The following is a 13,557-nucleotide window of genomic DNA, read 5'->3' as shown; positions in this document are numbered from 1 at the left end:
ATAATGTGTCAAACTCTATAAATAATATTTTTACTCTTTGAACTGAAATTTGGAGGTACTTAATTGATATTTATTGAGACTTTAATGATTGAAATGAGACCCCGATAAGATTAGTGAGCAAAGTGATATGTGACCTCCACTTCAGTGACCACTTTGATATTTAACCCATATATAAACTCAATGATTCTCGAATATACAGAACTTGTTTATTTAATGTTCTTTACGTTACATAAACTATCCGATGTGTACAGGATATATTGGTGTAAAAGTTTTGATCCAATTTATTAAAGGAAAGTAATGAGTATCTTCAACGTAAAATGTCCAATAATAATTAGAATATATCTTGGCATTAGAAAAGGTAATTGATGGCTAGACTGTGATTCTGTGAATATAAACTGTTGGCGTGTATAGAAATAGGAATCATATAGCACGGTATCAGTTGATTCAAAAGATTTTGTATAATTACCATAATCTTTTTCGATTCTACTTAGCAGAGTCTCGTTGATTATTTTTGGTCTTTACCTTTCGTTTTCCTTATTTGTACACAAAAGCGGTAACTTTACATATTTATTTACCCATATTGCGCGTACATCTTACCCTCCTCAGACCCTGCTCTAAGCGGGATATACTGAGTAGGTTTGGTTTACTAGAAATCGGGGATTTGACAGCCAACACGGCATTATCAAAATAATTGTTTTTTGATCGATAACGTAAATAATGATATGTATACATTTCCAAAAAAATTACTCCATATTATATGCAATCTGAATATGGAAATATTTATGTGATTTTAAAAATTAATATAAATTGTATATGAATTTTCAAAATTCTTCAAAAGGAATTGTTTGATAAATATTTTTATAATGTTTTTTATTTGAACTAAAATCTAAATTTTTAAATAAGTATTACAGATTTTAAACTTCAAATGTTGTTTGACGAAATTTAAAATGAGTGCTTATGGCTTATAAATGCGAAGTTGGTTATAAGTGAGAAATTTATTTTTTTTAGATTTGGATAGTTTTTGGGGTGTTTACAACTTATTGGGTATAAAAATTATTAATTTAATATTAAATTATTATAGATTATATTTTAAAGTGGTCATTTACATGTTTGTAAAATTAGATTTCAAAAATTAAAAATAAAAAAAACAAGATTTTAACTTCTCGAATTTTAATTTTTAAGTAAAATATTGATTCATATATTCGTTGAATAAATATTACGAAAAAATTGCTTCTGAATTATACACCTGTAAGAGCATCTTCAACGGTTTTCGCTAAAAGTGGTTGGTTAAATTGGATTACGTAAAATTTGTCGAAGTTGCAAGTTATTTTGCTTCGGTGGTACTGGCTATATTTCAGAAATAATAAGTTATTGCTCCTTCAAGTTGTTACAAATAGAACGTATATTATCATACGGTAATAAATGATATAAAAAATCTTACTACAGATATTGCTAAAGGCATGTAATGGTTGGTCAATATAGCCAACATCAATTGGTCGGCTATGTTTTTTGATAAGGGTTATCTCTGGTGGGAGTGGAGCAAATTTTATCTGTTATTTATAATTTTTATTTATGGCATGATTTAAGGTAAGAGTTTTTATAATTTTTATTTATGGCATGATTTAAGGTAAGAGTTTTGATGGGTTGGAGATGTTCTAAGTTGGGCTATAAACCTGGACAACATCTCAAGAATATTCAAAATCGATAATAAACTAATTATTATAAATTTATCATTTTAATGAGTTTTTAGGAGCCTGCTGTTACCTTTCATTGTAGATTGAAAATTATGAAACTGAAAAAAGGATTAAAAAATCAAGAACTTCCCCATTGAACCATGGACGAGATAAATAATTCACGTATCACTGTATGAGTACTAAACTTTTCTTCCAAAAATTCCACAGTATATAACTTGAACGGTTCACTGAAAAGCGTAACGGCATTTACATAAATGGAATAAGCAGCTTTAAATGTGAGGGTGATAATCGAATTAAAAACAGTTGCCTCAAAAAAATAAATATTTAAAGCTATGTTCCCCTGCAATCACGCCTAAGCTGTAAGTCCGTAACTGCCACTCACGTGTAATACGGCTTAAAATAATCCAGCTAGCACAAGGTTAAATAGAGTAACAAAACAAATGGCTTTCTGACTCTTCAACTTCTAAACTTCGGATATACTCGCAAAGAGAACAAATTACATTCTGCTTTATTTTATCTTTTTGCTGAGCGACCTTCTGAATTCTGATTGTTGACTACTTTACCGTTGAATTTCGGAAGGACCCCTGCGTACTCTGGACTCTACTACTGCTCTGTCCTCCACAGCACAGGGTTAAAATATTCTGGTCTGTATCGAGCAGAAGAGAATGTATTGTCCTGTGATAAGAATTGGAAAAATATTATTGTAATTAATTTATATTTTTTAATATTTGATATTATGAATTTTGACACGTAATTTTATGTGTTTTGATGTATAGTTAAGACAATATTTTTTATTTTCAAAACAGAAACACATAATTAAATTCCAATTTTTTAGATAAAATAATAATATAAATGATCAACTTTGTAACATAGAGTAGTTAAAATGTTTAGGGTTGTATTCAATTGACATTTTTGAATATTTTTTCTTCCATCACGAGATTCCGGATATTTTACACTAGTTTTAATTAAATTTTAAATTATCCAATAAAATTTGGTGGTATCCAACCATAATTTTAAATTATATTTAAAAATCTAGACAAAACACTACTGTAGACATGTTTAAAATAACATAGTAATTCAAAACAGTAGAAAACACTGTGACCTAAAACACACCACTTATTACTACAGTCTACCGCAACTCCGTAACTACAAAACCAGTTAACAAAACAAGTCCTAAAGCTACAACATCAATGGACCAAACAAGACCCGTAAGAGCATGTCATACTAGAACCTTAAATATAATATAAAAAATTATTTCTTAGTAGTTTAGGATATATTCTACTAATTTCAACGCCAACAACTAAAAAATTATTTCTTAGTAGTTTAGGATATATTCTACTAATTTCAACGCCAACAACTTGCCTTATTTTCACTATATATTTAATATTTTATTATTAAAAGTTCATTTTCATCATTAAAACACAATATAAAATAGAGAGAGAAAGAGAGTGTTAGTAAGAACTTATTATAAAATATGGGACAGGGCAAGGAAAGAGTGCCTCAAAAATAGGGCTTCAATGAGTTGTGCTAGTGATATAAGAGCAAGTCCAACAGCTGCCCTATTTGTTGTCCTAAGTCATAATATAGGGCATTTGATGAAAAAACTTGCTCCAACAATGTCCTAGTGATGCCCTATATCACTAGGACAATCCATTCAAGCCCTATTTTTGAGGCACTCTCTCTCCTTGCCCTATCCCATATTTTATAATAAATTTTTACTAACACTTCCTTTCTCTCTCTATTTTATATTATGTTTTAATGATGAAAGTGAACTTTTAATAGTAAAATATTAAACATATAGTGATAATAAGGCACATTGTTGGAGTTGAAGCTAGTAGAATATGTCCTAAACTACTAGGACATAATTTTTTATATTATATTTAGGGCTCCAACTAGGACACTGTTGGACTTGCTCTAAGGCATCACTAGGACATTGTTGGAGCAATTCTTTTTATCAAATGCCCTATATTACAAGTTAGGATACTAAATAGGACAACTGTTGGACTTGTTCTAAGGCTATGACAATGGTAGCAATTACATGTTGTGTTTGGCTACGCTTAAAATTCTGGCTTTTGAGTTTATAAATTAGAAATACTTATTTATATCGTTTGCGTAAAAAACAAAAAATATTTAGAAAAACTTAAGAATACTGGCTTTTAGTTCATGACTTTTACTCTTTTTTTTCAAATACTTTAATCACTTATAAGTCTTAACTTAATTTTGATTTGTATTTTATTTTTTTATTTTAAACAAAATACACTCATTTTAAGTTTACCCAACCGATTTCGTAGTTTATAGTGGAACTTGTCTGACAAAAAAAGTTTATAGTGGAACTATCAATTTTTTATAAAACTGTTTAATAAATAGCTGTTTAATTAATTTTTTATGACACATACTAAAATCTCTAATCTCATTGCTTTGTGAGCTCATACCTCTAATTTTATCTCAAACCTCTGACACTTCCAAATACGGCCAATTTTTAAAATTTAGTCAATTTCACTCTTTGAAAACCACAATAGAGATCTAAAAGAGATTGAGGACCATTTGATAAGAATATAATATTTGTTTTTTGCAAAAATAAATCGTTCTTTTAAATAAAACAAACATTTAAACACTTTTACTGAAATAAGTGACTTATTTCTTGAAAGATAAGTATGACAATATATCACAATCGCCGAACTTGTTTCTATCTTCGTTATATCTTCTATATTCAAAATATCAGACGTTGATACACATTTGTTTCATTTGCCTCAGGCTAGGGCTGTAAATGAACCGAGGCTGTAAATGAACCGAGTCGAGTTTTTGCTAGTCGAGTTCGAGTTTTTGCTAAACGAGTCGAGCTTGATCGATAAAATAAACAATCATTTTTTGTTGTTCGAACTCGAGTTCGTTAGGAATCAAGCCGAGCTCGAGCTGGTCGCGAACAATTCGAGTCGAGCCGTTCGCTAAAATTTGATTTTTTTTTTAAAAATAATTAATATTAAAAAGGTTTTTAAAATATTTCTTGAAGATTCAACCACACAAATGTTTGGATATTCTTATTTTAATGATTTTACAAGAATATCACAAAACAAAAAATATCTTTAATGTGAAATTTTAATAATCAACTAGTGAAATAACTAGTATATATGTCTGGTCTTGAATTGATGTTATATTTTTTTCTCAAAAAAATTATTGACAATTTAACCGTAAGGATGTTAAAATCTAGTTATTTTAATGATATTAGAAAAATATCAAAAATGAAAAAAAAAATACATTTCATTATCCATATTTTTTTACACATTAAAAATTATAAAACGAGTCGAGTCGAGCTCGAGTCGATTACGAGTCGAACACTAGTAAAACTCAACTCGACTCGAGTTTCTTAACGATCAAATTTTTTTGTTCGAACTCGAGCTCAATAATGAACCGAGTCGAACCGAGTCGAGCTTTAAACGAGTCGAGCCGAACTTGTTCGCGAACAGCTCGGTTCGTTTACAGCCCTACCTCGGGCTGTACTGAGATCTCTCGGGAGTATGTGTTTTTAAATATTTTTATACTATAGGATCAGGAATTGTGCAATCATTAGTAGGAGAATGCAAGGCACACACCCAAAAGAGAACTGTATTTATACCATCATATATTACCAGCCCAAACAAAGCTTTTCATACACAACTTTCTCAGCACCATGACCCCGGAGAAATGCAGCCAGATATGATGAATTAGGAGAGCTACCAGAAATTCAACTTTCCCTGTCACCAACAAAGCTAAAGGAACAGTGACAGTTATATAATACCATTAACCGTCACCAATACTACAACCCAAGATAGACACAGACACTATCTTGGACATCATTGAAAAGTAGCTGGCACAATATTAATCCTGGTCAAGATATACATATAAACATTTAAACTTTGTGATAATACAGAAAACCATACACTTTTGGGCTGAAGCATAAACCATTAAATAAATTGCATGGAAATCAAATATATAAACCACATATTAACTGGACCTAAAGATGACTTGCTCCTTGCCCTGTTTCCTTTAATAGTCAGGTGGATGTGTGCCTTTCTGAAAAAACTATAATAAGTCGACATTCTATCATTTCCGCCAAAAAGATTCTTACCAGCTTACCATAATCGACATTATCCAGTCAGATATGTGGACATTCCGCCATTTCTATCAAACTTTTAACAATGGCTTATTACTACAGTTAAACCTCTTAGTAATGATAATGTTATGACCAACAAAATATATTACCTGATCGAGTTTATTACTTTTTATCGAGGGTGAAAAAACACTATCTACATTATGTTGGAAGCAGGAAAAAAAATAAAAAATACTTTAGTAGGTATATTACTTTATCGATCATTACTTTTAGTAATCAAGGTTCAACTGTATAATGACATAATTCGAACAGATTTTTCTAGTTGTCAATACATTTCTTGAAAGCACTCTTAGAGTCTTAGTGGAGGTTTACCAAAGCATCAACAAGACAACAACTCTCTCAATACTAGCAGTCCAATGTAGCACTTTGACATTCTTGACAAGTATTACAAAACAAACTGTCAACCAAGGAGCTTCTGATTTTCTAACAAACATTTAATTTCAATTCCAACCCACCACAGCTCAGAAAGAAAACATTACCTTTGTATGCCTGAGAAGTTGCTTCTCAATTACTAAATCTTGGAGACCATAGTCTTGCATCCTACCACGGATTCTTTCAACTTCAGGTTCATATGTCAGGCTTTTCATACCATACACATCTCTCACTCTCACATTGAGGTAAAAATTAATTAAAAGGACAAAAAGTAAAAAACCACCCCTCAGGTAAGTAAATATTAGATGCAAAACCTCATCACCACGGTCAAAATCATGATATTTACCACCGATCAAAGTAGATATTAATAAATACTTCACACTTGAAAATCTAATATTTATAAGTAACAGTATCAAAGTACCCCTGGTTTTTGAGGAATTGATAACTAGTCATAAAAGAGATGAACTCTGTGGAACTAACTTGAAATGGTCGCCCAGTGCAGTCATCATTATCTATTTTTTTGTAATATAAAATAAATTTGCCCGAAAAAGAAAATATATCTTTCGAGAAGCATGCAGTCACAAAACTCATACAAGGTAACAAAAGAGATCACCTGCGTAGGAATGGGACTTCTTACCCTGCAATAATTGTATTAAGGCAATATAACTGCGGTGGCACATGAATATAACCAACACATGAAATAAATTTGACAACAAATGCAGATGCCAAAAGGGAAAAAAAAAATCATATGCAGATAGAAGCAAAATGATAAACTTAATATGTTTTAGTGATGAAGTTTTCTGGAAAAAAAGGTATAATCTAACAATATAATACCAGGAGGATGCACTTGCACAAGACAGGGAATGATAAAAAAGCACAGTAAGTAGATGATTTAATAATAAGAACATATCTGATTAAGGACTAGAAAGTTAAAAGTTATGACTTCTCTGTAGGAACATCCACATGCTCTCAGAGATTTTTAGGAAACAAAGTACGAGAATGGAATTACATCGTTTTAAAAGTATTTGAAAAAGACCAAAGTACTGAATAAAAACGAAATACAAGTTTAAGATTCTCGTCTTTTGGCAAACACTAACTTTTTGCTAGAAATATGAAGACGTCATTTGCATGATGCTCGGAACTTCAGAAGATTCACCAGATTCCAAAAGAAAAACACAGATGCATAATATGAAGCAATCTGCACAACGAATTTGCAAAAACAGCTTTATTTCAAATCCAATAATTTCAAGTAGAACACATGAAAACATAAGCCAAAAAGCTCAGTTAGTTTAAATCACAAAAACAGTTGTAAAATATGTTATCTACTCAACACTAAAACGAAATATTTTCTTTCAATGTCAAGGGAATCAAGGGTAGGGGTAAAACAGAGAGAAGCAGAAGATGCACAAAAATTATGTAGCAATTCTCACCGCAGCACAAGACAATCTGTCGTTTCCTGGTGAAACAAAAAAGGAGTTTTAATTGAAACACAAATAATAGCCCATGTAGGAATTCAATAATTAAAAAAACTTGTAACAAAATCAATCACAAATTAACATATATCAAATAACAGTTGCAAGAGAAAGCAATATGACAGAAAAAATTTGGCAGCATTCAGACTAAAACTGCATCACATTACAAGTAAACTGCAGGATAATGGCCAGGATGAGGATCGAGCAAGTTAAATGCAAAGAAGTCATATTAGTATGAGGGATATTCGCTTACAAGTTACATTTTTCACATTTGAAAAAATAAAAAAAGTTAACTATGAGACTATGGCTAAAGCATTAGCAACTAAATAGTTGGTTATTCTCTGCAAAATGCTATTGTTAACGCACGTCACATAGAAAGACCAGAGTACCCTTGTCAAATAACTGGAGTACACTCCCACACAACAAGAAACTCATCAAATATATACTATCAATTAATATGGCAACAACATATTAAAAAAATGAAGAAAAAGGAAGGCCAAGAGCTGAAAAGAGAAATTGGAGCTAATGAGGAGTGTTGAGTACTTAATGGATCAGCAATATTTGAATTCAATTTCCCACTATATTCATACTGTTATTAACCTCTAATTGTAGTCCTCCAGTTATAATAGGTATTCATGATCTAATTAATATCTAAAGAACAAGTACATCTTATGCGGGTAATGTGCATATACATCTACCAAGTACCAAAAGTGTGCAAACCTTAATACCTTGTTTAATTGATTTCTTCATAAAATTGCACAAGTAGCCAGATAAAAGCAACTATGTAATCACAATCCACAAATTAACAGCTGTACCTTTCTAATGACCGTGACCCATATAGGATCCACCACCCTGCTGAGGTCGACTGCTGCCCGGACCCATCTGCGGGTTCTGGTACCCTCCTTGCATTCCATGCTGAGCTCCATACCCACCTTGATTTCCATAACCAACATTATTCATCCCCGGCATACCCTGGTTAACTGCTCCACCTAAGCCTCCAAGCAGATTCCCCAAACCAGCACCCTGAGTAGCAAGCAGAGCAGTTAAAGCCTGCCCCAAAGCAGGTGTGAGCGCTCCAGCAGGCGCCACACCCGGATTATACCCAACACTAGGACCCGAAGGCGCCATCAAATGCCCACCACCACCAGTCGAATACCTCCCCTTCTTAGCCACATGATGATAACCACCCTGGTGATGATGTTGCTGTGGCTGATGCTGCTGATGAAACCCTCCTTTCCCGGGTTTAGGCCCATCAATAGCCCTCTGACAATGCAATGTATGCCCCTCAAACGTCTTATGCGGCTCCTCCAGCGCCTTCTTGGCACTCTCAATACTCTTATACACAAACAACGCAAACCCCTTAGGCTTCCCTGTCTGCTTATCCAACCCCAACGGCCCATCCTCAATCTCCCCAAACTTACTAAAAAACTCAACCAACTTCCCCGGCTCAATATCCGCAGACACATTACTCACAAAAATCTTCCTCTGCGTGTACTCACTCACAGGCGCCGCAACAGGAGCAGGCGCAGGCGCAGGCACAGGCCCAGCCGACGCCAACTGACACGACGTAACCCTATTCCCAATCTTCTTCTGTGGCTCCTTCAAAGCCTTCTGCGCCCCACCCCTATGCTTAAACAAAATAAACCCGTACCCCTTCGACTTCCCCGACACCTTATCCGTAACCGCCTTACAATCCTCCACCTCTCCGTACTTCGAAAACTCCGAAATCAGCGTCTCCGCATTCGTATCCCACCCCAATCCGTGCACAAAGATCTTCCGGTGAGCTGGATCCGCGTCAGCAAGCCTCTGCACATTCTCGATAAAGTCGGGATGCTTCTCAACCGCTTCTCTAACTAACACCGCCAGCTGTTCTTTCGAAAACGGTTCAATTAACTTCTCCACCGGTTCCTGCTCATCCGGCCCCACGTCATCCTCCTGTTCCGTTTTCACATCAGAGCCGTTAATCACACCCTTGTCTTTCACATCCTTGTCTTCATCATCTTCATCGGCGTCGGCTTCACCGTCGTCTTGATTCTCCTGTGGATCTTCCTCCACTTGTTCTTCTTCGATCTCTTCTTCTTGTTCTTCTTCGATCTCTTCTTCGTGTTGTTCGATTTGGGGATCTTCAATTGGCTGGGGCTCCAATTGCTCGCTTGATTGTGGCTGTTCCTCCACGTGCTCGGTTTTGATTGGTTGTTGAGCAGCGGGGGTGGAGCGGACCTTTCGTTTCTTGGCCATGGAGAAGACGGAGATTTGGTTGAGAAAGAAGATGTGGAGGCTAGGGTTTAGAAGATTGGATTGGATTAGTCCAGATGATAATGGTATATGAGAATAGAGATGATGTATGTACGCGTAAGCTTGTTTTTTTTTTTGTTTTACCCTTTTTTTTTTCTTTTTTTCCCTTTAAGGTGAAACGGTAAATTACTAATTACTCTTGCTCTATCTCAGTTTTTGAATTTTTTTGATATAAAATACAGATACATTTTTAAAATTCTTTTACAGTGTATAAAATTATATATTGAATCTTTATTCAGACAAATTAAATTATTAAAATATACTTTTTGAGAGTTTTAAAATTTGTGTCGGATTTCGTTCTCCCAAAGAAACAGTTGAGTGTGATAGAGATAATACTAATTTATAATATATAACTAGTGAAAAAAGCCGCGCTTCGCGGCGGCGTTATAAATTTTGTATAAATTTTGATACGAATTAATATTACAATAACATAAAAATTATTTTGAGTCATCTTCCGGTTAAATATCTCACTAATAAAAAGTATTATAATTAGTGTAAAAATTTGTTTAGGTGGTCATCCTGTCAAACACAATACTAATAATAAAATTAGTTCGAACCGCCCTCCCGTCAAAGACAATATTAATCCATAATTATTATTTTTATGATAAAATTAAATATTATAATTTAGATCAAAATTAGTTTGAACCGCTCTCTTGTCAAACACAATACTAATAACAGAACATTATAATTTAAATATTAGTTTGAGTCCCCTTACTGTCAAAAACAATACTGATAAAAATTATTTTAATTATGGTAAAATTAAAAATTATAATTGGATAAAAATTATTTAAAACCGTGTACACGTTTTAACAAAAAAAATATATTATAACATAGATAAAAAATTATTTTAGCCACTTTCCCGTCGAACATAATACTGATAGAAAACTTGTGGCATAGAAGAACCGGAAGTGATAAGCTGTAGCTCTAGCAACTGGTTAATTGGGAGAATACAAAGTCATGTCAAATCTTTTCAATAATGGCCTCACAATTTCATCAAAAAATATATACAATTTTTCATAAAAAGTCATTAAAAGTCTATCAATTATATTTTTCCACCAAAATCATTGATATATTGAATAATAACTGAATTTTAATAACTCTTTAAAAGTTGTAATTCAATACCTCAAATTTTGAAAGACTTTTTAAAAATCCTCATACAATACCTACTTACTTTTAAAGAGTATTTAAAAATCTTAATTGAATACACCTAGATTTTAAAGATCATTAAAAATGATGATACAATCCCACCCTCTAAGTTCGAGAAGACGTGAAAGTTGTTGTTGAGAGGATTATAATTGGACAAAGATTATTTTGAACTGTGGTCCTGTTTTAACAAAAAATATATTATAACATAGATAAAAAATTATTTTAGCCACTTTTCTGTCAAACATAATACTAATAGAAAAATTATTATTACTTAGATAAAAATTAGTTTGGGCCGCCTCCCGTGCCCGTCAAACACAATACTAATCAAGAATCATTTTGATTATCATAAAATCAATATATGATTAGGTTAAAATTTTATTTTCAATTTGAAATATAATTAAAAAAATTATAAGACTAAATTCAATAATTCTAGACACGCTGAGTTAATAAATTTTATGATTCGAACTACTATTTAGACTCTTAAACACAGTTTTGATTACGGACCTAGTATTAGATTATTCTTCAATATATATTATCGAAAATAAAATTTTATAATATAAAATTCAACTACGTACATCTTCTATGTATCTTATCGAAAATAAGAATTGTGCATATTACCTTACAAATCTTAAATATAAATTTTATTTTATTTATTATTGTTAGTTTGAATAAATATAATCCTATTTCTTTTAGGATTACTAAATAAGAAAAGAATTGTATCATCTTTAGAATTCAATAAGAAATACTAAATAAAAAAAAAAGAATTGTATCATCTTTAGAATTTAATAAGAAAAAAATTGTATTATTTTTAGAATTCTTAAACCTGATTTCAGTTAAAGCTCGGACTCGGATAAGATTGTGCCTTGTGTTGGATGTTGGATGCGACGTCGTGTTTTCAGTTAAAGCTCGGTTTTTTGTTACTCAAAATATGAGTAGCTTAATCAAAAACAATGATAAATAAATATGAGCAGATTCAATAACTATTAACTATTTTGTGTTTAAATAGTGTTATTGAAGGTGGAAATCAAATAAGAAAAGAATTCTATCTTCTTTAGAATTTAATCAGAAAATAATTGTATAATTTTTAGAATCCTTGAACTTGATTTTTTTTGAATTATAGTTATATAGTTTCTATCCGAAATTTAAGAAAAATCAGAAGACTCCGCGCTTCGCGGCGGCGTTATGAATTTTTTATAAATTTAGATAAAATATTGTTTTAGCTACTTTCCCTTCAAACATAATACTAATAAAAAAATATTATTATTAAGGTAAAAATTAATTTGGGCCGTCCTCCCCTTAAACACAATACTAATAAATAATCTTTTTTATAAATTTTGATACGAAATAATATTATAATTCCATAAAAGTTATTTTCAGTCGTGTTTCCGTTAAACATATCTTCAATGTATTATATATTATCGAAAATAAGAATTGTATATATTACTTTACATAACTTAAATATAAATTGTATTTTATCTATTATTATTAGTTTGAATAAATATAATCCTATTTCTTTTAGGATTACTAAATAAGAAAAGAATTGTATCATCGTTAGAATTCTATAAGAAATACTATAGTATCATCTTTAGAATTTAATAAGAAATACCAAATAAGAAAAGAACTGTATCATCTTTAGAATTAAATAAGAAAAGAATTATTTTAGAATTCTTGGACCTGATTTTTTGAATTATAATTATATTTTCTCTCCGAAATTCAAGAAAATTTAGAAGACTGAATCGAACGATCCTAGAGACGCTCGCATGCTCCTTTATATATATATATTGATACTTTGTAATTTTATATAATCTATATTAATTATGATTTAATTCATTTTATAAGCCAAACAGCTATATATTATCAGCTAATATATTTATATTATCATATTTTTAAATAAACACGTAGAATAGAGAATAAAGGTAGATAGAGATTTGGATGTTAATAATATACGCAACACGAATTTAATATATGGATCCTTCTTTAAATAAACAGATTTGCGTGTACTATTTTTTTAGATAAAATCATATAAATACGTGTACAGGGAAAAGAAATAAGATGACGAATTTGTAAGGGCTGTTTTCCTAAAAGTTGCAATTGCTTAGCTAAAAAGGCTAGCTAACGTTGAAACTGGGCCTGAATAACACAGTGGCTTGATCAGTCCTTTACAAAAACCTCAAGCCCACTAATTAAATTTGGATTGAAAATGATAACAGTCAAGCCCGTTTAACAACACAATGGAACAAACAATAAAACTCCAATATTATCCAGCGTCCAGAGTCCAGCCGTCCAATTGATCTCAACAACATGAATGTGTGTGAACAGACAAGGAACTCGGGATGGTTTCAACTTTCAAGAATTAGGGTCTTTAAAACCTGACATGTCCTCGTTTTCATATATAATGTGGCTATAATATTTATATATAATATTATAAAAA

The 13,557-nt window shown here is 31.7% G+C and overlaps 1 protein-coding gene across 3 annotated transcripts; it reads right to left on the bottom strand.

The window, feature by feature from the left end:
• Positions 1-6,531: 6,531 nt before the first annotated feature.
• LOC108222969 (UBP1-associated protein 2A) lies at positions 6,532-10,028 on the bottom strand. 3 transcript variants are annotated; one of them, XM_017396973.2, is made up of 3 exons: positions 8,501-10,016; positions 7,644-7,669; positions 6,532-6,851 (listed from the first exon to the last, which is right to left on the bottom strand). In XM_017396973.2, the coding sequence occupies exon 1, from the start codon at positions 9,921-9,923 to the stop codon at positions 8,505-8,507; it is 1,419 nt and encodes a 472-aa protein (XP_017252462.1). In that variant the 5' UTR covers positions 9,924-10,016; the 3' UTR covers positions 6,532-6,851; positions 7,644-7,669; positions 8,501-8,504. The 3 variants fall into 3 exon arrangements, with proteins under 3 accessions (XP_017252462.1, XP_017252459.1, XP_017252460.1); XM_017396970.2 differs by lacking the exon at positions 6,532-6,851 and adding an exon at positions 7,105-7,411 and having other exon boundaries at positions 8,501-10,028; XM_017396971.2 differs by lacking the exons at positions 6,532-6,851; positions 7,644-7,669 and adding an exon at positions 7,105-7,411 and having other exon boundaries at positions 8,501-10,028.
• Between the last annotated feature and the right edge of the window lie 3,529 nt (positions 10,029-13,557).

The sequence above is a fragment of the Daucus carota genome, chromosome 5 (assembly GCF_001625215.2).
Source record: "Daucus carota subsp. sativus chromosome 5, DH1 v3.0, whole genome shotgun sequence".
NCBI lineage: Eukaryota > Viridiplantae > Streptophyta > Magnoliopsida > Apiales > Apiaceae > Daucus > Daucus carota.
Note: the sequence above shows the minus strand (reverse complement) of the source record. Positions and strands in the feature narration are given on the sequence as shown.